At 46.8% G+C, this 24,954-nt stretch overlaps 1 protein-coding gene across 4 annotated transcripts in view; it reads right to left on the bottom strand.

The window, feature by feature from the left end:
* Nucleotides 1–1,774: 1,774 nt before the first annotated feature.
* Nucleotides 1,775–24,954, bottom strand: part of CHD7 (chromodomain helicase DNA binding protein 7) — a 173,856-nt gene continuing 150,676 nt past the window's right edge. For 3 of the 4 annotated variants that reach the window (XM_038766762.1, XM_038766764.1, XM_038766765.1), the window contains 21 exons: nt 24,736–24,903; nt 23,827–24,006; nt 23,392–23,502; nt 23,095–23,300; nt 21,616–21,815; nt 21,250–21,409; nt 17,764–17,853; nt 17,214–17,317; nt 15,663–15,792; nt 15,199–15,271; nt 14,594–14,651; nt 13,541–13,769; nt 13,017–13,225; nt 12,187–12,861; nt 11,122–11,282; nt 9,279–9,506; nt 8,596–9,039; nt 7,123–7,344; nt 6,419–6,559; nt 6,119–6,223; nt 1,775–3,677 (listed from right to left, as the gene is read on the bottom strand). In XM_038766762.1, coding sequence (XP_038622690.1) covers nt 2,751–3,677; nt 6,119–6,223; nt 6,419–6,559; nt 7,123–7,344; nt 8,596–9,039; nt 9,279–9,506; nt 11,122–11,282; nt 12,187–12,861; nt 13,017–13,225; nt 13,541–13,769; nt 14,594–14,651; nt 15,199–15,271; nt 15,663–15,792; nt 17,214–17,317; nt 17,764–17,853; nt 21,250–21,409; nt 21,616–21,815; nt 23,095–23,300; nt 23,392–23,502; nt 23,827–24,006; nt 24,736–24,903 — 4,821 coding nt within the window. In that variant the 3' untranslated portion in view covers nt 1,775–2,750. The remainder of the gene's footprint in view (nt 3,678–6,118; nt 6,224–6,418; nt 6,560–7,122; nt 7,345–8,595; nt 9,040–9,278; nt 9,507–11,121; nt 11,283–12,186; nt 12,862–13,016; nt 13,226–13,540; nt 13,770–14,593; nt 14,652–15,198; nt 15,272–15,662; nt 15,793–17,213; nt 17,318–17,763; nt 17,854–21,249; nt 21,410–21,615; nt 21,816–23,094; nt 23,301–23,391; nt 23,503–23,826; nt 24,007–24,735; nt 24,904–24,954) is intronic. The other variant, XM_038766763.1, reaches the window with a different exon arrangement.

Genomic DNA, 24,954 nt, shown 5'->3' with positions numbered 1-24,954 from the left:
TACAGATTTTCTTGGGTTATTTACCAATAGCATTAGACAAAATGAGGTGCAGTAGAAAAATCCAAGTATGATTTTGGGCTGGGGGGAGAGGCGAGAGGAGCAGAGAGGTAGAAAGAAGGCAGAGGGAAAGAAACATGGTCAGATTTCTACGCTTCCAAGTCTTCAAAGGCTATTGAGTTCTTGGATTCTTTACTGAACAATGTCAGATTAAATTCAAAACACTTAAGTTAAACAGATGCCAAGAATATGCGTTGGGAATCGTGTTAAAGAAAAATGTAGTACTTACATTTTTCAAGATGAGATTTCTAGTAACTGCAAAATCGCACCAGAATCCATCTTCTACAATGGGAGGTGTTGACCACTGATTGGTTGTCACTGTGTCTTCTAACAGACTGAAGATCAAAGAAAACTCCAGACATTTTGCAACAAAATGTAGTAAAAATTTCATCCTATCTCATTTTATCTATTAAATATTAAAGACGGCCACCAGTTGTTCAAATATTGAAAAGCTGATGACTCATGCACAAGCTAGCCACTTGTCTAAATAATAATGAAAATAATAATACTTGGTAACATTTGTTGAGCGCTTACTATATGCCAAGCACTATACTAAGCCCTGGGAAAGCTACAAGATAATCAGGTTGGACTCAGACTGTGAACCCCATATGGTACAGGGACTAAGTAGGAGGGTGAACAGATATTGAATCCACATTTTACAGATGAAGAAAGTGAAGCAAAGAGAAGTTATGTGACAACTTGATTCTTGCATTTGATTCACATCCAATATTTTAGTTCTACTGCTCAAAGGATACTCATCTGGAAAACTTGATTTTTCCCCAACAGTTCATCAGCTAACTCAAGAAGATGTAAAAATTGTACCAAACAAGAAATCAAAAAAACCAAAGTATTTTTCTACTTGTCCCTTTCCAAGCTCTCTTCGGGGGTATGTTTTCAATTTGGGACATGGGAAATAAATTGTAACTGTGATTGTAAATCAGATTTGCCTCAGAACTCAGGAAAATTTTGTTTTTTATAAAATCAGCCTATTGGCCCCTCTTCCCCACCTTCCATATCTCCCTTCAATTCCATGGCAGGCCGATTTTGTATTTATCCAGGTGACACAGTCCAGTGAAAACAGTAGTTCGCAAATGATACATTTTCTCAAATATCAAAGGTCACAAAAGGGCACAAATCGGTAGCTCTCCAGAAGAGGCTTTGGGTCCCCCCCCCTCCTTTTTTTATAAAGTGGGTCAGTTTTAGTTTCATGTAGGTTGTTTGACACACTGGTTTCTGGCATCACAAGCACTGGTCTACAGGATACCACAGAGCCTTTGTGTCCCTTGCTGACACTACAGCATTGTGTTTTTCTACCCATTAACCAAGGATAAATGACCTAGATATTGTGCCTATTAAAGCCTCATTTTTCTCTTGCCCTTTTGTTCTTTAGTGTACCATATTATCACATGCTGAACACATTTTTAAGTATTCTCCGTCTCAGATGCCCTTTTGAGGGAGTAATGCAGGGTTTTTGTGTGGGGTTTCTGAAGAGTGAGCTAGAGTGGAATAATGTGTAGGTAATTCAAGATTTTTCTTCCTGTCTGGTCCCTTGAAGACAATCAGTTAGGCATATTACTGACACCTAATCTAGTTTAAGAGGATACATCAAGAAACTGTACAAAAGCCATTTTGCTGTATTTGCTTCTATTGCGAATACAAAAAATAGAGGGAACACCAGTTGTGGATTTCCCTAAACACTACATTCTATAATTACATCTCTGCATATCATGGGTCACTTTTATTAAAAGCATCATTACTACAGTTGGCAGCAATTTACATCTTATCTTACATGATAGCAGTTTTCAAAGAAAAAATAAAAAGACATCACGACAAAGAAAAACAATACATTTACAAAGTCATGTCTGTAAACTTCAAGGCTAGTTTAGAGTTGAGGTAATGCTGTTTAGCTTTGTGGCTAAAGTAACAAAGTCCTTTAATTTAAAAAAGGTACCTGATTCTCTCTCTCTCTTTCTCTCTTTCATTTATACCAGTGCATTACAAGATCGTGAGACGATTGAACTGTAGTTTTATCCTGTAAGAACCTTCTCAGTGGGTTAATTTCCAAAAGGTACTCTTCACATTCAACAGCTGCCTTATTATTGCTGTGTCTCATGACAGAGACATTCACACTATCATGGAGATTGTCAGAGTGTGTATGTGGGTATGAGTGTGAGCAAGTGTGGAACTCCCATACAGTCAACAATGCGCAAAGACGATATATGGTAAATTTCATCTTGACCTTCACAGCAAAAAAAAAAAAAAAAAAATTTAAATATATAACTTCATACTTCCTTTAAGCAGCACTTCCTTCTATTAGTGCCACTCAGTTACAAATTGCTGCTTTTATTATAATACCAATGGTACCAAAAGAAAAAAAAGCAGAGCATTATGTAGGTTTCCTTAAAAAGACATGATCACCTCTCAAATTTCATCTCTCCTAGGGATAATAAATAATGCACTGCACAATACTTAATGACCAAGATACCTTTTGACACATCTGTATAACATGACTTGGACTGTTTTTTTTTGTTGTTTTTGTTTTTTTTTTTGTTGGTTTTTTTTTTTGTTTTTTTGCTACACTATGTTACAGAACAGCTTATAAAAACTAGGTATGGACATTAACTGTGAGTGTAAACAGTAGGACTACCACTTGTCAAAAAGTTTTAAACACTTTAACTGTAACTGGTACTGGGTTATTCGTCATTTTCATTGTTTTCTATTTCATCCCCCCCATCAAGCGAGTCTAGTTCTTCACCCTGTGCTATTTCATCTTCTAAAACGGAGGAATCTGCAGTTTTATCCAGGCTCTCCTCGGCGTCACTGCCTTCCAGGTGCTCTTCATCTTTGAAGGCAGCTCCTTCTCCTTTGTCAGTAGCCTTGTCTTCACCGGAGCCCACTGCATTCTGAAGTCCTGCTAATGCCGGGAAACCGGACAGTGTCAATCCTCCCAGTCCTGGAGGTAGAAACATAGATGGGTAGAACAGGCCCGGAGCCATGGTGGACAGTAGGAAAGGATTAAAGGCCAGAGGGTTTGTAGGCAATCCAGCCGGGGCCGTAGCAGCACTGACCGATCCATTCGCCGTGTCAGTAGCGGAAACAGTGTCTGTGCTTTTCTCGGAGTCCTTGTTCTCCTCTTCATTCTCGTTCCCCTTCTCTTCGACTTTTGAAGTGCCATCTTCGGGTTCTCCCTGACTGGAAGCAGTAGTGGTGTTGTTTCCAGTAGCAGCGGAGAGCGGGTTGTTCAACAACCCGCCCAGGCCGAACATGTTGGGTAAGCCCGCCATACCTGGCAGCATCAGGGGGAGCATGGCCGCCGGGTTTTTCGAATCGCCTCCGGTGGTGGTGGCGGTGGCGGTCGTCAGTCCCGGCGGGAAGCCCATGAGTCCCGCCAGCTGGAGAGACTGGAGGCTCTGCAGGTTCTGAAGGCTGGTAAGGTCCATCCCAGCAAACAGGCTGTTCATCAGCAGTGGGTTGATCCCCGAAGTGGAGGCTACAGCGGCAGCAGCTGCAGCTGCTTTGGCAATTTCACTTTTTGGCCTTCTTCCTCTCCTGCTCGCCCCTTCCTCCCTCACAACTGGGCCTGTGAGAAGACGATCAAACATGGACTCTGGAACAAAGCCCTGAAAGAGCAGAGAAGGAAATGTAAACCGGCCCAACCCGCGCGCGGCGGCCGACTGCACGCCTCGCTTGGAGGCATGGGCTGCAAAAGTCAATGGCCAAAGTCATGGGGGCTGGAATCCAAACCCTGGGTTACTTTTAACATTTTCATCAGGTTGAAGATATGTTTTCTGGAAGGGCCTGAATACATTTCACACGGAATCCTGGGGGAGGGGAGGGGGTGCATAAAGTTGAATAAGGTGGATCACAATCAGTGCGCACGATTCATGGCAGCAGTAGGTCTGCCCGAGGGCTTGATCCTACCTCCTGGGACTATGCTGACTCACCCAAGACCATCGGGCAATTCTCTATTTTACTAAATTCAGTGGGTCCATTTGCAAGGATCACAGTGCTCCTGATCCCTAGGCAGAAATTTTAACTGAGGTTGGCACCTGCCAGTGGGCTTGATGAAAATGAGAGTCCACTAAGCAAAAATAAGAGGAGGGGAAAGATGCGCAAGCAATAAAGGAAAAAGGTAGAAACTGTTTTCAGGAAGACTGATACCACTCCCAGCCCCGTGCACATGTGCACCCACACATGCACCCACACATATGGTCCCCGCCACCCCCAACCCTTTGCTGGAAGTTAACTGGAGGGCATTTTTGTTTCATCTTCTCTCCTACCCCCTCAACTCCAGTGTCTCCAAACTCTAGGAGATGGGATCTCTCCCTTGGCCTTGGCTACCTGTGACCTAGCTCAAATCTGTTATGTTCTCAAAATGGTGCCAAGGAGTGCAGGGCACACGATCCAGGGGCCCTCTTGCATGCCATTTTTAAAACCTGATTCTGAGAAAATGGGGAGGTGGGGACCACTAGGAGACCAGGAGGGAAACTTAACCCAATCACCCACTGGGCTGAGTTGGTCATGGAGTGGCCCCGCTCAGTCAACGCAAGTTGGACCACGTAGGGTAATCAAATTCACTGCAGGAAAATGTCCCATGACAAATGGTGGCTACCAGTGTGGACCATGGCTCTCCTCCTTGAGCAGAGGCAGGTGGGCGCACCCCACTCCCCTGTCCAGGACTCTTAAGGAGGTTTCCCCGCCCTCTGCTGTGGTGGCATCATGAAGGGCCCCTGGATTCCCCGCTGTGCATGGGGAAGCGGGTGAGGGCAGATTAGGGACGGGAAAGCAGGATGGGGAGTGCAGGGCGTCCCTCAAAGGCAGGGAGCCCAGGGGATCAGAGAGAACAAAGGGAAAGCTGTGGTGCCTGAAACCGGGTCCGGTGCCACCCTCAGAGAGGGAGGGGAAATAATAATAATAATAATGATGATATTTGTTAAGCGCTTACTATGTGCCAAGCACTGTTCTAAGTGCTGGGGTAGCTACAAGGTAATCAGGTTGTCCCACCTGGGGCTCACAGTCAAAACCCCCATTTTACAGATGAGACAACTGAGGCCCAGAGAAGTTAAGTATTTGCCCAAAGTCACACAGCAGACAAGTGGCGGAGTCGGAATTAGAACTCATGACCTCTGACGCCCAAGCCCATACTCTTTCCACTAAGCCACGCTGCTTCCCATTATATGCAGCATGGCCTACTGGAGTAAGGGCCTGGGCATCAGAAGGACCTGGGTTCTCATCCAGCTCTGCCAACTCTGGGCTGTGTGACCTCAGGCAAGTCACTTAACTTCTCTGTGCCTTAGTTTCCTCAACCGTATAATGGGGATACCTGTTCTCCCTCTTCCTTAGACTGTGAGCCCCATGTGGGGCAGGGACTGTGTCCGACTTAACTTAACAATAATAATAATAAATGGCATTTGTTAAGTGCTTACTATGTCCAAAGCACTGTTCTAAGCACTGGGGGGATACAAGGTGATCAGGTTGTCCCATGTGGGGCTCACAGTTTTAATCCCCATTTTACAGAAGATGTAGCTGAGGCTCAGAGAAGTTAAGTGACTTGCCCAAAGTCACAGAGCTGACAAGCGGTGGGGCTGGGATTAGAACCCATGACCTCTGATTCCCAAGCCCATGCTCTTTCCACTGAGCCACGCTCCTTCTCTAACTTGTACCTAACCCAGAGCTAACAGTGTTTGACACCTAGTGAGCACTTAAATACCCCATAAAAATTCTAAGGGGCTGGACCTGGAATTGACCACACAGAGTTAGGGGGACCAAAATCCAGGAGGCAAGCACTAAATCATCATCATCATCATCATCAATCGTATTTATTGAGCGCTTACTGTGTGCAGAACACTGTACTAAGTGCTTGGGAAGTACAAGTTGGCAACATATAGAGACAGTCCCTACCCACCAGTGGGCTCACAGTCTACAAGGGGGAGACAGAGAACAAAACCAAACATACTAACAAAATAAAATAAATAGAATAGATGAATGCATAAAAGGGTGGGGGGAGTGTGAGGGGGAGAAGCACTGGCTTTTTTTATTCTAAACAATGTCTGATACTTACAGACTGCTTAACTATATCAGTCCAATCGGGAGCAACAGCAAATTCAGGATTTTCTTCCAACCACCTGGGTAAGTCCTTCATTGGAGGGGCCATAGCTCCACCCATCTGGGGAAAGATATTTTTAGGAGCACTTGGCATTACACAAAAGACACTTGAACTTGGCTAACTACTTAGCACATTTAGGAAAAAAAAAACCCTAAAAACGTTTAAATGGAGAATTTCCTTAGAGAAAATTAGGGTGAGGAAAGTCTTTCTGCACCACAAATTCCAAAGGAAGAGCTCCTCTGCTGAAAGGCTTACCTTCTTTCCATTTCTTTTATTTACAACGGGCACCCTTTCCTCTCCTGTTAGGGTGTTGATATCAAGTTTGTTAGGGTTTCGACATCTGTGTCGTTTCTGCTTCGGCTTCTGAAATGGGGAGAACAGCACATCCGCACTCTTCTGCAAGGAAAGAAGAAGGGGTTCCCTGCTTGGCCTCTTCCATTTAGCAGTCCTATGTATCACACTATTGAGTAGGCATCCAGCACCCTCAGAGCTCTAAAAAGAGCATTTCTGATTGATTGAAAACTGTTTCCTCTTCTTTGGGAAAGGAAGCTTCTTCCTTCTCCCACAGCACTCATTCACACCCACATATTGGAACATTATTTACTTATATTAACGTCTGTTTCCCCTTCTAGACTGTAACCTCATTACGGGCAGGGAACCTGTCTACCAACTCCATTGAATTGTACTCTCCTAAGCACTTAGTACTGTGCCCTGAACACAGTAAGTGCTCAATAAATACCATTGATTGCTTATTTCCCAGGTTGATTACAGCAGTACGAGAACTGGCAAGGCCAGAGTCTACATATGGTTCCAAAACCTCCCCAGAAACCCGTAAAGTTGGCTTTTGCTCCCTCCTGCCATTACCACCGTTTTCATTTGATCATTTTCTAATGCGTCGAGCCAAATCATACCAATTTAAGCTCCCGTTAGGATGCATTAAGAATCATCATTCCACTTACTGGTACATAACTTGGCATATCAACAGTGTAAGTAGGATGCAGTTTCAACCATTCAACTAAATCCTTGTTCTTAGGGGCCTCTTCCCCTACCAGCCTGGTCCCGTCTTCCAGGTTAATAACAGGGATGCGAGTATCTGGGTCCAGCTGTCCGGGAGAGGGAATGTTTCTTGATGGTGGGGTGTCGATCTCTTCCTCAAAACCTTTGGTCACATCAGCATCCTCCTATGGAAAGGCGGAAAGCAGGATCATGACTCCTTACCACCCACGGTGCACTGCCTCTGGACTGGTGAGATGGGGGGGTGGGGGTCGGAGGAGGGGTCTTTCCCCAATGACACTTAGTGGAAGATTTAACTCCCAGAAGACTTCTGGTTGCCAGAGGTCACAGTATGCTTTAATAGAACATTTGGAATCCCAAATCCTGGCTTTGGATTTTGTGGTCCCTCACTTTTTCTAATGCTGATTTGGCAAGAATATCCACGGCCTTTCATCTTTTCCTCTCCCCTTTCTTCCTTCTCCTCCTCAGCATTTCCTTTCATCTTTTTTCGAGATTGGAAAGCAGTTTTAACCAGGCCTCCGTTTGGAAGATGGATTTTGGTTCGATTTCCAGGTTCCCAGCCAGGCAAACCACTTGATTATCTTTGAGCCACCTCCATTTGACTTAGGAAACTGGAGCTCATTTCGCATCTTCCTCTTCCTCCCCCCGGTTCTTTGCTGAAACCCATCTCCGGCATTGTGTCCTCAGGATCCTGGGGACTGGAAATGACCCAGACTGAACCTGCATGGTCCAGAGCTCGTGACTAAAAGCTAATGCCTTGTTTTGTCTCAAACACCAGCCCACTGGTGAGCAACAGAGAAGGCAGGTGGGAGGGCAGGCAGCTCTTTCATGGTGGTGGTGGTGATGAGATAGAGCTGGTTGCTAGCACCAAGTTCTCTTAGTTCTGTACTGAAGCCATATTTGCAAGGGGTGAGAGCCACTCACAATTAGCACAAGCCTCCAATCTAAGTAAACAATTTTTCCCTTTAATTCCTCGCAAACCTCGGAAAAAATCTACATTCATTCAGTGAAGGTTAAGAAAAACCCGAGGGTGTGAACTTAGATCAAGAGTCTCTTGACTTTAGAATCCACTGGTATATATATATATACATATATATATGTTTGGGGTTCACAAAACATGGGAAGAGAAGATGAAAGGAGTGGAGTCCTCTCTAAAAGGTTTGCGGGGAAGGAACATGTCTCGTGCTTCTGTTGTACAGCCCCAAGCACTTAGTACAGTGCATCATACCCAGTGGGTACTCAATAAATACCACTCCAGCTGTACAGGATGACCCAATTGTCAGAGCAGACCCTAATCAGGAGGCTCCCAGTTAGTTCTCCAAGACAATTAGCCCACGTTAACCTCTTCATGGTTAGGTGTCAACCCTCACCGATACAAAGGAGGGAGGATGGAAAGAAAAACTGGCTACTGGACTTACGGTGCTCAGCGATGTCCGTTTGCTGCTCATGAAAAGCAGATCCAGCCCTTCTACATTTTTCCTTCTTCCTCTTCTCCTCTTCATTGGAGGTTCCCCATCGATTAGAGAGCCATTAAGCAGATGCCTTGTGGGTGTGCGTGAAAGACCTGCTTGGAGCAGTTCCATTTGAGTTTTAAAGGCATCGGATGCTGGGGTGGCGACATTAGGCAAGATAAATTTTGAAGTAACAGATGTAAAGTTTGAGGTAGAACTTGTTGCCTCCCTTGAGGCCTTTGATAAATCGACAACTTTTTCTTGTCCGTTTTCCGAGACCACCTGAGACTCCCGCAACTGTGCAACCATCTCCATGAGATTCCGCCGCTTGGCCGCTCTCTCCGCCTCGATCTCGATCTTCCTCCTCCTCCTCCTCCGCTGGCGGGGAACGGACATGTTGAGGACGTCCTCCTAACGGAAGAAGGAAGATCCAGAGTCACAGTGAGACACAAGCTTATACGGAACCAACCAACAGATGGTATCTACTGGGAGTTAGACTGAAAAGGAGAGCAACCGTTGGGCTGGGTTGGAAGTGGCGAGTTGGCGTCTTCACGACTTCCTTATTTTGGTGAAGGATCTGCCTTCACAATCGGTAACGGAGGGGAAACCTATTTTGACTTCCATCGACACTGGGAATCATTCCGACTTGCCTTTGATAGTTGAGGAGACGCAGTGATGTCCTCAGTACCGCTGATGCTAGCCTGGCCAACCATCGAGAGTTCTGCAAAGCTCCTTTTCTGTAAGGGGCTGTCCACAGCTGTTGGTGTGTAGCCAGGGATGAGTCCCTGGAAGTCAAACATCTGGCGCCTATTTACTGGCCATTTCCCTTTCAGCACCGCTTCACAGATGTTGTCTAATCGGTTTATCATTACTCGGTCCTGCACAAAGGAGAAATGGAATAAGCAAGGCTGGGATGAAGAATGGCCATTTGAACTCCACCTGGTTGAAAAATAACTACAGTGCATATTAAGCACCCCGCCCACAACATTCAAAGCGTAAGCAGAGGTTTGCCGAAGATTAGTTGGTGGGCTAGAAAAACGATCCGACTGTAGACCACCTCAAATGGTCCAGTATGTGATGCATCTCCTGTCACTCACATGATCTCAGTGCAAACTATAGAAAACAAACACACGATAGCCATCTCCCTAAGAGGTCCCCTTCAAATACAGCCAGCATTCCTGGGTAGCAGCTAATTCACCTTGAAAAGGCTCCCCTGCTTTATATGTGTTGGGAAAATATCGCTGCTAGGTAAAACCGCCAGAGCAGATGATTTCAACAACTGCCTTCAACATCCTGAACCTCTCTGGTAATTCGGAGCCAACAGGCTGGATCTGAAATTCTGTCCCAGGAAGTGGTTCCTCATTAGCGTCACTATTAATAAAGTTCAGCATTGTGAAATGGGCACCAACCTAGGGACACCTAATGAATGTCAATTTGCATTCCACACCCATTAGCCCTTCAAACTTCATTGAAGCGTGTAGATTCAAAATTTCTAATTACAGCTCTTAGTCTACTTAAACGGAGTTTCCACAGATTAAAAAAAAATGCTTGTTATTATGAACCTTTCATCTCATTTTGAGAGGCTCCTTTCTCTTCCCAGGAAAGCTGATTAACATTGCTGAGGAAACTGAAGTGACAGACAGGAAAAACGAGAATCTCTTGGACAGTTCAATCTTAACATTTCATAACTTCAATTTTAAACACCCTCTTTTAACTTTGATAAACACTACTGGCTAGCATATAGGGTCATCCTTTAGCTTCCTGAACAACAGAAATAATCCACTGCAACCTCAATGGCTGCAACAGACTGCTTACAACTCCCTACAAATAAGCCTATTAGAGCAAGGTGTTTTTTTAAACCAGATGGTTCTGTTATGATGATTAGTGAGCTTAATTCTATTTAACAATTTCTTTCCCCTTTGAAACAAAGCTACATTACATACACATTTACTGCAAAATCTCTTGGTTTCCACCTAGAAAAAAGGATTTCCAAGTTTACACATTTTGCCTAACTTTCTGAAAAGTACAATCTGGTCCTGGAATAAAAGTAACCCATTTCAATCATATCCATCAACATTCCAGGTTTCTGAGAGTCTAGCTACCGCCTGAACAATGGCTTGAAATGAAATCTGCGTTTTTGTTAACTCCGGAAGCTTCTCTTTGGATAAAATCTGTTTTTTAGGGTCACCATCTTTTCCCTGCCACAAAATACGGTTCTCTTGATATCAAAATGTGTAGACTACAAAGGAAATAATGCATTTTAGGAGCTGACATGCTCTAATCAAAGATCTGACACGGGACCAGAGTGTCACCAAGAACGCTTTCCATTGCTTATCCTGTCCCCAAATGTTGTGGGACAAACTTAAGGGTAAAGCCCTCAGGCTGGGTGAAAACACAGTACAGGAAAGGGCTTCCTTCACCACTCTGATTCAGCCCCCAAAGGGATCTCTCTCACCAACCCCAACACCATGCCTCCCCCCACCCCCCACCAACCTTGGGCCAGAAAGAAAAAGAAAAAGTTCTCTCGTGGAGGAGCTGAGCGACGGATGGATCTCCGTCGTCCATGTAGAATCCATCGCGGGTCTCGTCCCGTGCTGTGCTCATGGATGCATTGCTTTCTTCATCAAAATTTTTCCCCTGAGAAGCAGCTCCTGCTGAGAAACAAGGAAAGGCTGAGCAGTCTGCGCCCACAGGACATCCTGCTGACAAATTTAGGCCGGGGGCCACGGAGAACCAGAATTAAAGTAGCTGGGGGAACAGAAGCTTTCTTAGGCCTGGCTGTTCAGCAAGTGACCAAGCAAGTCACAGCTGTGACTGACAAGTGAATTCTTGCAAGTTATTTTCATTGCACTATGTGCAGTCCCGAGAAATCTGACACTAAAAAGTCGTTTCAGAGGACATGTCTTATATGCTATAGAAAGGACGCTGCTTCACTTCGGTCTGTTACACTCCACCCTCACCCCCCCACCCCAGCCTGCCAATTCCTTTCACCTCCACCCCGCTCTCTTTTCACCTCTGAGTTAAACAATATGAGATTAAGATAGCTGTGGGCATTGGGAGTTACGTCAGAGAACTGATTGAGAACATTTACTCATGAGTGAACCTTTTTCCCCCCCTCTCTTTTCCCAATCCAAGAAAGAGGCCTACATCCACTTAGTGCCACATTATCTCTGCCACAACTGTTAATTGATATTCTCGATGCTGAACTATTAAGACATTACACATCTAAGTAACCTTCCTTTCATGTTTTGTACCATGAAATATGCCCGGCTTCCCACTCAGAACCCACCAACTCTGGAAAAATCTCTTTATGGAAGAATAAACATGCCCTCCAAGTGGTGGTGGTGTTGGTGGGGGTGGGAGGTGGTGGTGGTGGTGGTGGTGGTGGTGGGGTGTGTGTGTGTGTGTGTGTGTGTGTGTGTTTGTTCTTGGACAGCAGTTTAGAAAAACCTGTATACTCAGTAAAGGGTGTATTTTGAAGAAGAGCTTTCAGTGGCTTCTATTGCATGCATTTATCAAGTCGGCAAACTAACTCTGGACCCCTTCTGGGCACGTTACCTTCCGGTTGGGAAGACTCTTCTGATTTGTCATCATCATCAAGCTTTTCCTCTTCATCCTCTTCTGAGCCTTTTTCAGAAATTGATTTTGGATCTGCATCTGGACTGATGTCTACATCCTTCATGTCGTTTTTCCCAGAAGCTACCTCGGCTTCACATTTCTGCTTAGTGTCTTTGCCCCCAGGGTCAGCCTCCTCCTCTTCCTCTTTCAGATCGGGCTTCTCTTTGATGGCGGCAGGCCCCTCCGCCTTGACGTCGGCTTGTTCGGCAGCCTTGTCATCTTGGGCCGGCGTGGGAGGGGCAGCGGGTGGGGCCTGGCCGAACCCAGCCGCCAGGGGATTCAGCGAGGACATGTGGCTCGAGTTGCCCGCCCCACGGTTCTGGGCAAAATTTTTGTGGGCATCCAGGAAAGACAGCTCGGGGTCATTCAGGATGTGGTAATCTGTCCTGCTGACTCCGTGTTTAGCAGCCCCGATCAGCAAGTCTCGGTCGTGTTTTCCACACTCCCACCACTCTGGCAGATCCAAGCTCGGCTGGCAGAGTTTGAGCCTCTCTGCTAACAGCGCGTGGTGGAGCACCTGCTCGCGGATTTTCCGGAGCAGCTCGATGCGGTACAGAGTTCTAGAAGCCCGTTCTTCGGTTATGGGCTCGATCATGGAGGAGAGATCGGGTGGTTCTGGAACACAAAAGCCACTGGGGTTTACCCCGGGGAAGGTTGTGTGGGGAGGGGGGACATCGGTCTCTAATCTACATGGCTACCAAACCTTGGATCAGCCCACTTTAACCTGCCGACCTAGGTTTCTCCGTTTGGACTACTACGAGGGTACGTACCATCATCTGGTTTGGCCGGCATCCGGCACACCCGCCGGCACATAGCCACGAAGCAGTTGAAGTACTTCTCCAAACTCTCGTCAGACTTCTTGTCGAGTCTGGCAAAGGCCCGGAATTGGTTCCAGTCAAACTGCTGTTTAATGGGATCAAAAATAATCCCAAAGGTAGATACCACCCGGTAGAAATCTGCTTCTTCTCTTCTCGTCCACCTAAGAGGGAAGGGAGACAGGTCACCAAGTGGAGACTTGGAGGCCGGGTCCCACTGCTCTGAGACCCTTCGCCCCTAAAATCTGGCTCCAACTGTTACACTGGGGAAGAAACCAGTCTGCCTTGGAGAAGTGAGACAATCCCCACTGCTCCACGCCTCCACGGGGGTCAGGTGAGAATGTGGGGATGGGAGGCGGGGTCTAAGGAAGGTAAAGGAGGAGGGAAGTTCAGAGAGAGCGAGAGAGACAGAGACGCACAGAAAGGAAAGGAGAAAGTGGAAGGAGGGAGTGGGGAGACAAAAACCCGAAGAAACTCACTTTTGACGTTTTTCAGATATAATAGCCTCTCTTTCTGCTTCTAGCGCTCGCACTTCCTCCCGGGGCCGGCGCCTCCGCCGGTCAGTCTTCATTAGTGCCTCCTGCCTCATTTGTTGCCTTTTATAGCTGCGCTGATAGGCAGTAATGAGGCGGCGCAGACGGGTAGTCAGGGTTGAAGTGTTAGGCCAGTAAAGTTGGCCTAACTCGGCATTACTTTCACTGTGCTTGCCTAGGGAAGTGGAAAAAAGGAGCTCTCTGATGCCTAGTTGCTTCCTTGCAATACACAGTCTTTCCCGACAAACAAGTCCCACGAACTGATTAGCATTCAGACCGTGGTTCGGAGAGGACGGCGCCGTGCCCTCCAAATGTGAAGTTATAAGTTTGGAATAATCACGACTGTAAGGCTAATTAGTAGAGCAAAAAAAAAGTGAAGTGACTGCTTGAGAAAGGAACTGAAGTTACTTGTCAGACATACACAGAGGAACTCTCTTTACCCTGTCCTACATTACCAAGGCATCTTCGGGTGACGTTTACTCTCAAGATGCCAACGGGTTTAAAGAGCCTAACCAATGGCTATTCTTAGAGGTTTCAACAAACTACTCTGTGCTGAGGGAATATGAACTGGGCAGCTTTGCTATCATTCATGCCAAGCTGCATGCTAAAGAAATGTAAAAATCATCACCAAATAAGAGAGAGGGTGGGGTGGAGGGTGTAAGCACGTGTGTGCACATGCACAATAATCAGCAGCAGCTATCATAATACCACGATGGTTCTGTCATAAAAATTCCATTGTGTAATAATAATAATAATAATGATAATATTCATATAGCACTTATCATGTGCCAAGCACCGTACAATACAAGGAACACAATTCAGCATTGATCCCAAGTGGAGGAGAGAGGACGGAAGAAAAACAAAAATCAAGAAATGGAGCACTGTTGTCTTTAAAACTAACCTAACAACAGCCAAAAAAGGTGTCAAGGGTTTTGGGTAACAACATGAATCATCTCTCTATAAACGCAATTTACCCCTCTGATGCTGAGGAAACATTACCTGTAGTGTGGATCTCCATGGATTCATCTTTATCCTCTGGAGGCGAGTTTGCGAATTCCTTTGCGGGGAAAGAAGCGAAGTATTTTTGTTTGTGCTTTATCTTTTGTTTAGGCGGGTGGGGGAACTCTTCGATAAAAACAAGCATTGACAACGTGACGCTAACAAACATGTTTAGCGGGTGGTAGGGGCTTAGTGCGGTAAGGATGTCGGTTGGGTTTTCGGAAAGCCCCGCACGTGTGCATGAGTTTCTGATCAATCACGAGGCCTTCCAGAGAGCGGACGAGGAGCGGAGGGAGGGAAGAGAGGGAGAACTCCAGCCTTAGGAAACAGCAGGAGCTGCAGGGGGGCCGGGGAGAGCACTACCCCAAAGGAGAGAGGCTTCCCCGGCTGGCTCGCTCCGAATTCCTCTCCCCGCCTCCAGACTCTCTGCAGTTGGCTCTGCACAATCTCCAGCCTTTTCCATTTCCCCAGCTGTTGGGGATCCCCCAACCCTCTCCCGGCTCCACCCTGTCTCCCCTAGCGCTAAGGGCTTTCGCTGCCCCCGCCAGCCCCATCTGACATCACCACAAACAATAACTCGCGTGAAAATGCTCTGAAATTCTTACATCAATTTCATCCTTGAATGGAGTTCTAGCTGGTTTGTATTCGGGGTCTTCATCTTCTCGGTCAAATTCTCCCCTGTTGGAAATTTGTGTGACAATTACACGGACAAAGAGCAGAGCCCTATCATTTTTGTCTCATCAATCTCGTCACTCGATCCCGCGCCTGATGTCCTAAGTGGAAACTCTCAGACTAACTTTAGATTGCTTGGAGATTAAAAAAAAAAATAGCATTTGGGGCGCGTGAATCCTATGTTCCAGGGAAAACCATCACAAGCACATTTCCTCCAATTTTTGGTCCGCTTCTGCTGAGGGCGTTATTACTTCAAATTACGAACTGGGCTTCCTGTGTTAGTAACAGTCGCTTACACGTCCGTCAGTTGCAGTTATAGCAAAGCATGACAGTTGAACCTGCCAATATATGTGATCCTGACATAAAGTTTATTAAATTTTTAAAACATCCCTCTTACCCATCACCGCCATCTGCCAGCATGTCTGTTCCTCTCTGCTCAGCGGCTATGGCCTTGGCATCAGGCATCCCAACCCGTTCCAGGAAACACAGCGTCGGATCGGCTCTCATAGAATTGTACTTCTCATAGCCTGCCTCCGTTGCCACCGCCCCAGAGATGAGGCAGACCAAACGAAAAAGGAAACAAAGAGAGGCTCCATCATGGAAAGGTTCACGGCACCGAGCTGCGGGGCAATTGTACTTTGGAATCGAGCCCTCCATCATTTTCCCGAGTTTAAAAGACACGGACCCGCTCTCGGCCGAGGAACCGAGGGGGTGGGTATCTGAAACGAAGCCGCTCGCGTCTGGATTCCTTCGGAATCCGGCTTTCGAAGAATAAGGGCAGAACTCATGTGAAAACATGTTCACAAAAATCATCGCCTGGTGGAGGGTTGGGGGGAAGGTTTGGGGCCCTGTTTTGGTTTTTTTCTTTGTTTCTTTTTTTTTTTTCCGGTATCTAATTTTGCCTGACATCTGAAAGGTTTCTTAATGGTTTCTTTGTGACCTCGAGAGTGGTACTCCAATTTCAGCTCCCATCCTCCTTTGTGAATAGCTTCTGAATAGCTGCTGGATCCTGCACCGTAGGCTGAAAAACCTGTATACGTAAGGCCAGCGAACCCGTCTTATTAGGTTTAGGATGATGCTTGTCAGTAAGATGACACTGTTCCCTCTCTGCTTTTCAAACTGTAATTTGCTTTTTTACTGCCCAAGTTGACTAGATGGAAAATGGCAGACCCCAACAGTGCACGGCGGGGAAATGATTTTTAGACTCGACTTGCCTCAGCTGAGCTCACCAAAGCCGTGGCTGCTGAACATAGGCAGAACAGCACAATTCAATTAGGATTTGTTCTACAACACACCACTCCTAACTGCTGTAGAGCCTCAAGCCAAACTGTAATCATGAAAGGTTTTATAAGCCATCATTCTCCCCTTTAGTCAGGCTGGGCTGCTGAGAATACCTCGACGACCTCCAGAGAATTGGGATTATAATCAGGAATCGCTCACTGTATATATCATGCCAGCTCTGCATCCCCAGCCTTTCAAAGTTAACAAGGCTGCATCCCACTCAAGGGAACCGCGAGTTCTCAGCACTGACATTTGTGAAATATTGCTTGGAACAAAGCCCAGGAGGCACTTGTACAGATTAATAGCAGAGGTTAAGCCCACCGTCCACTTTGACACTGGTTGGCAGAGTGAGCAAGGGAAGTGGTGCTGGAAGCAAAGTTTATGGAGATCTATAATACTACTTGGCTATTATTAAAACAAATATGGTTGGGTTTTATTTACAGCCAAGAAAGAAATGTTGCCTTCTCAAATGCTCTGCAAACATTTAAAAACAGCATCTGATATTTACAGCTCATATTAGAGTTTTTAATACAGAGAAACGAGAGGAGCCAAGAGTCCTTTGGAACTCTATCTGTTAATATTATGACTCCAGAGGAGAGCGCGCGAAGAGTTCTCAATACAGCTGAACCGAGGCAACCACGTTTACTCAAATAGAGGCACCACTTACCATGTTTATACACTCCAATTAAAAGGGATTTATCTGCTTCCTTATCCCACCAGTCAGTGGGAACTTCAGCATGGAATGGCTCGGGTATCCATACATCTGCTTCACTAGAAAAGCAACGGCGGAAATTTTACAAAAGCAAAGGCCACACACCGGTACCATGAAAAATATCCCATTTTCCTTGAGTCTCTCTCTCTCTCTCTCTCTCTCTCTCTCTCTCTAGAATAGGAGACAAGCCGACAGTTGATCTTTCTCCACCTTTTCCAAAAACGGAACGTGCTTTTAAGAGGCCGCTTTCAAGTAGCACCGGCAACTGAAAGCGACATGATCAACTTCCACTATTCATTTCACTCCACATCCACATTTTCACCCCAACTTCCCTCACCATGCCCAGGTTCAAAATACAATTTCCTGCCTGCGCTCAACCCCGCGGTTGCGCTGGAGGAGGTGAACCACCGCTGCTAGCCCAGGCCTTCCAACGCCGCGACGGACATTTTCAGGTGACCTCGCTAGCTGGGAGTACGGCCGAGAACGAACGTGAGCTTGTACTAACCTTGAGTCAGCACCCTCTAAGATCTTATCGGCCTGGTCCCCTATAACTTCTTGTCTTAGATAGTACAGCATGCGGACACGCAGCAGGACCCTGGAGAGGAAGACAGAGGGGGGGAAAAAGTTCTTAACTTCAGGACTGTTTGCCAACAGTGGCTTTTGGCAGCTGCTGCTGTTCATCCATCATCCTGCCAAGGCTGATTAGCCATGCTGTATGGTAGGCTTGAAGCGTGACAGATGGTGGCACATAATCACCTCTGTGTGGTGCTTTCTGCTGGCTTCCAACAGGCCTGCCTGGCAACCGCTTCCACTGCACAGAGAGGGATCGAGCTCAGCCCAACCCAGGCGCGTTTCATTGAGTCCTACCTAGGGCAGCTTGTGAAGTTTAGACACGTACTCCGCCAGGGCCTCTGAAGTATTGAAGCAAGTTTGTAAACAACTGAGCAGATGGCTTTCAGTAACTGTTCTGCTTCATTATCTCATAAAATTTCCTCAGCTGCTGCCTTAATACCATTTTTGGAAGCACATCAGAAGTTGTAGGAATAAACGAGATATAAAATCTGGTTTTACTACCTTACAATAAACCCTCAATATGGAATGTCAGGTTTTTCAGATTATACAACTTCTTCTGCTTCCGAGAGAGTGTGTGTGTGTGTACGCGCTCGTGTATTGGGGGGGAGGGTGGGTGGAGAGGAACAAGGGGTGTCTCTCTTCTCTCTCATATGCAGTGTTTATTATTTACCCCGGAGCAAAATTACCTCTCTCGCCTTCTTAACTTATCCACACACCTATCTGAATTCTACCGAGAGGGGAAAAAGGAAACTGGGGGTTAAAAAACGTCTTACGCTCACCGAAAGCCCTGGGAGTGATTTTCAACAGATTACGGTCAGAATGCCCCGGAATTCCAGGAACATGGTTTTTCAAGGTGATTAAAGCTCAGTTGGATTTTTCACTCTTTTCCACAAAATCCACCTGGAAAAATCCCCCCCGACGCCCCACTTTTACTGGGTTTATCCAAACGCAGCACCCCCTGCTGGCCAGCTCCTGGTGGGACACCGAAGTTGACTTGCGATGCTTAGCGACCACCCTCGTAGCCGTAAGCAGGTTATCACATTAGCTGTCGCTTCCCCTGCTTCACGGTAGAGGTCAAGGAAGCGGCAGTCAGGTTGCCTTTGAAAAATTAAAATGACAACCACTCTGAACTCCAAGGCTGCCCTACCAGTAGAGTAGACGGAGGGCGCTCCAGTTGAAACGGATCGAGGGAAAAGGCGAGGTTTGACATGCACCACGCTTGACACCCTTTCTTTCCACCCCTTTAAAAAAAACAGAGTGTCTGGGGTCTGAGCTGGGTGCAGAGGTTATCAGAATGCACTGAGGCAAGAGGAAGGCATCTCCAGTCAGTGACTGAAATTCTTTTCATGGAGTACCATTCAACCCTGGCAGTCAACCTGCTGCCTTTGGCCCCCTGAGGCAGACAGCAAAGTGCTTTGCTTGAGCAGGGCCTTGAATTATGCAATCCCCTGTGCAACCCTGTGAGGTTTTTCTCTCTTGGGAGGAAAAAGGATCAGAAATAAAAGTCAAGGTTAATCCACCACCACTCCCCCCTCGACCCCACCCCACGGGCTCTCCTGGCCACTGCCCTCACCACCCCGCCATCCTCTGCAATCCTCAAAAAGTTTCAGGAGTTTGATGTTTTTGCCACTTGGCGTTTTTACAAACCTCTAAACTGTTCGTTGGTCTTTCTGCTGATTACCATCGTTTCATTTTAGACACTAATGGGCCCTGGGGATCTGCCCTAGGCGGGAAGGAGGTAGGCTGGCTTTGCTCACTGCCTCCACTCCGCCAAAGGAAGGAGTGGGCTGACTAGCAGTGCATTCGTGACTCAGGGTTCAGTAGGACGAAGAGGAGGAAAATGGTTACTGCTCCCAAACTTGGGAGGGGACTTAAAGCCACATACTCTTCTCTGAGGTGCTTGAAAAGGGGAAGGGCCCAAACCCCTCAAACTTTTGTTCTCAGCCTAGATTAAGGAAAATGCACCTGCCCTGCAAGGTCTTCAGCAGCAGTAAGACTGGTGGGAATTCTGAAACGCCAAGGGTGCGGGGAGAGAGTCACAGAGACCCAAGTGTTCATATACGTCTTAAGGCTATGGAAGGGGTCCAGTTTCTGCTGGCTGTAACTGCAGCATTCCTTTAACTTCAACTGGGGCTATGGTAGTATCATTCACAGTAGCTCTTGTACTGGGGCATCACATTGTACTAAGCACTTGAAGCACAAAACAGAGAAGGGACACATTCCCTGCCCACATGGAATTTACATTCTAACAAGGGGAGATGCACATCAAACTATTTACAATCAGATTTACCTAAATAATTGAATACATGATGACATAAGGTGCTGATATGACCTATTTTCAGCAAGACAGCTCAGAAGCCTAATGTGGATTGGGAAAACAGTTTAAGAGAGGAAAGGATTAGTAAGCCAAAAATGCATGCCCAGCCCTGGACCCAGTCAGTCTCTCTATTTGTAAAATGGAGTGAGGACACAGCGGAGGTCAGGATACGTTGAGATAACATATGTGAATTTGTAGGAAGAAAGTTGCCCCGTTAGCTTACCGCCATTATCAATCAACAGCATTTACTGAACACCTACTGTGTGTAGAACACTGCATCAAGGGTGGAGGAGAATTCAACATCATCGATTTAGTCCCTAAAAGTACCAGAGTCGAGTCTTGTGGCTCCCCTCCCCAAGGCCCCAACCAACACAAAACCAAGAATATTACCGATCCTCACTTGCACTTAACCCGAAGACGAATATTTTCCGATTGCCAACCATCAACTAGCTCCTGGGTTGTAATAACATAATGGCAGCTAAAACTTCCAAGATATTCAGAGACCAACTCCAACAAGCCTTCCCTGACTCATTTCCCAGCACCTTGAGCCATTAAAGCCCATCAGCCAACTCACACACTTAGGAACTTATTTATTATACCCTTTTTGGCATGGTTATTCAATCATTTTAACCCCTTTAGGTGCAAATATTTTTATGTGTCTCCCCCATTAAAGTGTGAGCTCCTTGTAGGCAAGGAACATGTCACTTCTTTATTCACAACTTCCCAAGCACCATTGATCGTGCACAGAAACCAAGTCGGAGAGGGTTTTTTTTTTTAAATGGTATTTGTTAAGCATTTACTATGTGCCAGGCATTGTACTAAGTGCTGGGGTAGATACAAGCTAATCAGGTTGGACAGAGTCCATGTCCTACCTGGGGCTCACAGTCCTAATCCCCATTTTACAGATGCGGTAACTGAGGCACAGAGAAGTTAAATGACTTGCCCAAGGTCACAAAACAGACAAATGGCAGAGCTGGGATTACAGCTCAGGGCCTTCCGGGTCCCAGACCTGCGCTCTACCCACTAGACCACACTAGACTCCAACAACTACTAGAAAAGCCAAAACAAAGCTCTCAAGCAGGTATACATGCAAGAACTTACTTGTTACAGTGATGTTTCAGATGTTTTTTGTAGCTGTCCTCTTGAAACAAAGTGTCTGGATTGCAGCCGGCCAGCCAATCGGCATCTTGCAACACCGGCTGAGAGTTCTGGGCTTTCACTTTCTTCCCTTTCCTTCCCCTTGGCACCGGTGCCGATAAGCCTATAATAATAATAAAAGCCTTTCACAACCCAAATTGCAGTGTCAGAGTCAGATATTTATAGTTAAGAGACAGAGAAATGTAGGGTTTTCTTTACATTTTCTTTCCCCCTCCCCTCCCCCATCCCCCTGTAACAGCAATATGACAAGGATTTCAGCAAGCTCTTCGCCACCACCAAACCCAAAATAGCGTGGCTACCCAGACATACCAGAATGATTAACCAAGGCTCGGGTCTGGCCGTCGGCCGTTGGCGTGATCAGATCCCAGATGAAGCTTTTGATATTTTCGTCTCCTTTGTAATGGTTCAGACAGTACACGAGGATGGTCCGGCAGATGGTTTCCACATCTTGCTCGGTTAGCTGGCGCTTGTAACGCCCATGTGAAAGGATATCGGTCCACCGGCCCCAGCTGAAAGGAAAATATCCTCAGTGGGTTGTCAACGCGTTCAAATTTCCCGCTCGCCGCTTCCATCTTAGCTCTCGGGTGCCAGGAGCGTTGTAAAGTCCTAGATCAGAACTGACTTCCTTCAGATCGGGTCATGTCAGGAAATCCAACCCCCAGCATCAAAGAGGTAGGAATGTTTATTTTTACAGAGTCGGCAATAAGTTCACTGCTCGTAAATGCAGCAACTGAACTGCGCTGGATATAATAAAGCACACGTGTTTTACTTGAGCTTTCCGAGTATGCTACGGAACAGTGAAGGGAGCCCCAGAGCACTTATTCTGGGGATCGAGACGAAGATCATTTCATACTTTACTTTGCCTTCGCTCAGGCCACTACTCGGATGCTCTAGCTGCGAGCAGTTGCCTCAGTGGGGAGGGGAGGGAGGCTACCAAGTTGGCAGGGACTACCCTGAGGGCACGGTTAAGTCCTGAGGAGGAATAATTGTACCTGCTCCCTGTCCAACCCCAAGGGAGGCTGGGAGAATTAATGAGGACAGGGCGGGTAAAGTCCCTTGAGCCCTTTGAAAAGAGTTGCCGTAAGAGTAAGGAAAGCCATCCCTGGTCAATCTGACCACACCATCAACCCGCTGTGGCAACGGCAGTCCTTTATACGTGGCTGCTTTGCAATAGAGGGGAGGGGAAGGAATATCGCTACCCATCCTAGGAGTCAGAACATCGTCTCTGCCCCTCCCCAAATCCCAAAAACGGTATTGGCATTTGGGGTGGCAGCGTGGGGAGGGCAGATAGAGTGAAAGGGAAGTGAGTAGCCCAATTGGGGGGACCTGTTTTTGATGCACTTTTTCTAACCTAAAGATTTTGGGGGGACTACTACACCTTAAGAGATTCAGAGGCAGCTTGGGCTTCTTGTCAGAGCAACTTGCACGTTACATTTACATATAATTGCTAAGCAGATAGAGATTTAGGGTCTGAATACCATCTGGGGATTGCATTCCACTGTGAATGTTCAATGGGGGAGGGGGGCAGCGGGGGATGTGCCTGGCAATTTTCTTCTACACTCAGACCACTCTGCTCGACCAGAAATTAATTTCCCCCAAATTCTGACCCACCCTCCAACGTCACGACTTAGTGCAGGGAAGATGACAGACAGGTTCTGCTTTCATAATGAAAAGGTGACATCAGAATGAGCCCAGGGTGGCCCCCAAGTCCCCCCTTTCGGGACAGACTGCCAAGATCCAAAAAGTGTGGTGGAGACACTGGGCATGAGGCGGGAGCAATGAACGTACCCATAAACCAGCAGGTTCTTTTCCACTCTAAAGCACTCACTCCTTGCATAGCCCTGTGATTTGTCCTGGGGTCTCCGGGGCTTTGAACTGGGCTTTTCTTCTGAGTCGCTCTCCAGGTCCGAAAACTCCATCAGCTCATCCTCTTTCACTGCACTGTACAGCCTGGTTTGCTTTCTCACCCGAGGCGTGTCGATGACCAGATTGTTCTGGGAGAAGAAAGGAAATTCAGCCTCAACCCCCTAAAAAAAGCCCCTCGGGCAAGGAAAGATAGATACCCAATTGGGGCCTCTCACTCACCCTTCCATTTAAGGCATCGATATCTAACTCTGCCTTCTTTGCCCACTTCTGCCAGAAATTGGGATCGTCCAAGGAAATGTCTGTCCTATTTCCAGATGCAACGAAGCTCGCCTGAAGGGAAAGAAACACGAGTCAATGCCGCTGTACTTCCGCCTCGGGGGCCACACACCCAGGAGACGGTGACACAACCTTCCTACTGCCAGCCTCCAAAATGGAGTCAGGACTCCTCAGAGGGCCAGTCTCAATGGGAAAGTGACAGCTCTTCGCCAAACACTGGTAGGTGGTAAGGGTATGCATGCAGAGCTCTTTGCGTTTAACAATGAAAAGTAAACTTTGGGCCACAAATGGGGTTTTTGTACTGTTCTGCTCCTCCCCGCCTAGCTCTCTGTGCCAGCCCAACACAACTGGATCACACCAGCACGGTTCAGTCCACACCTTGGCAAACGTAGAGCCCTTCCCTTCAGACTCGATAGTAATCGTGTGGGTCCGGCGCAAGAGAATCTGGTCAATGTCCTCTTCGCAGAACTTAGACCCCTCGTCCTCCTCATCCATTAGGGCACCGTAAGCTCCTTTTCGCAGAAGATCTTCGATTTCTTTCTTAGAAAGCTGCTGCACCTGAAGTTGGGGAACAAACTTTGTATGAACGTTTTACACCCGATGAGTACCTTGGGATAGAAGATATGTCCACTACTAAACAAATGAAATTCAGGCAACTACTTTAGTGCGATCTACCCCGTTGGGGAACCCGGCATGGGACGACCCTATGCCAGTTTCCCAAGGGCCTGGCTCACTCCACCTCTTCCAGGAAGTCACTTTCAGGGTCCACACGGGGTAGCCCCTGGAGCTCCCCAGCCAGAGGATAACACAGGATCACCCTGAAGGGTCCCCTGGCCAGAAAGGGTTTAAAGGGATGGCTGTTAGCGCTCCCCAGACAAAGGGGTGATGCAGAGTGGTCCCAAGAGGTCTCCAGCCTAATATTCCATGTCTTCGAGAAACAAAGCAGCCCACAGGACAGCCTCCCCACCCCCGGTGTCTGGTCTGGGAGCTCGTGCCACCACACCCTGTGGCCAGCCCAGGTTGGTTTCCTGCCAACCCAGTCTTGGCTCGGGACACTTAATAAAACACACATTATCTGATGGTAGGGGAAAAAAGGCAGCAACTTCAAAGTTAACAAAGACAGAATCACGTTGAAGTCCTAATAAAAGGTAATATGATTGTAATTGATTTAAAAAATCATTTAACAAGACAACTCGATTGGCATGGCATGACGCCGAAAGTTTGACCCAATTCAACGACAGCCTCTGGACAACCAAAAAAATATTTTCTTGAAGCTTTCATTTTTACCCCATTGGTAGCATTCTCTCTTCCACTCATGGACTGCAGCACTGCTTTATCCAGGCCAAGCTTTAAGCTGGCCTTGTCAAACATTTCCCTCTCATAAGAATTCCTCGTTATCAACCTGTAGATTTTCACAGATTTGCTCTGTCCTATTCTATGACATCTTGCTTGGGCCTAGAATAAAAGAAAACGGAGGGGAAAGAGAAGGAGGGGGCATTGAAAAAG

The sequence above is a fragment of the Tachyglossus aculeatus genome, chromosome 25, assembly GCF_015852505.1.
Source record: "Tachyglossus aculeatus isolate mTacAcu1 chromosome 25, mTacAcu1.pri, whole genome shotgun sequence".
Taxonomy (NCBI): Eukaryota; Metazoa; Chordata; class Mammalia; order Monotremata; family Tachyglossidae; genus Tachyglossus; species Tachyglossus aculeatus.
Note: the sequence above shows the minus strand (reverse complement) of the source record. Positions and strands in the feature narration are given on the sequence as shown.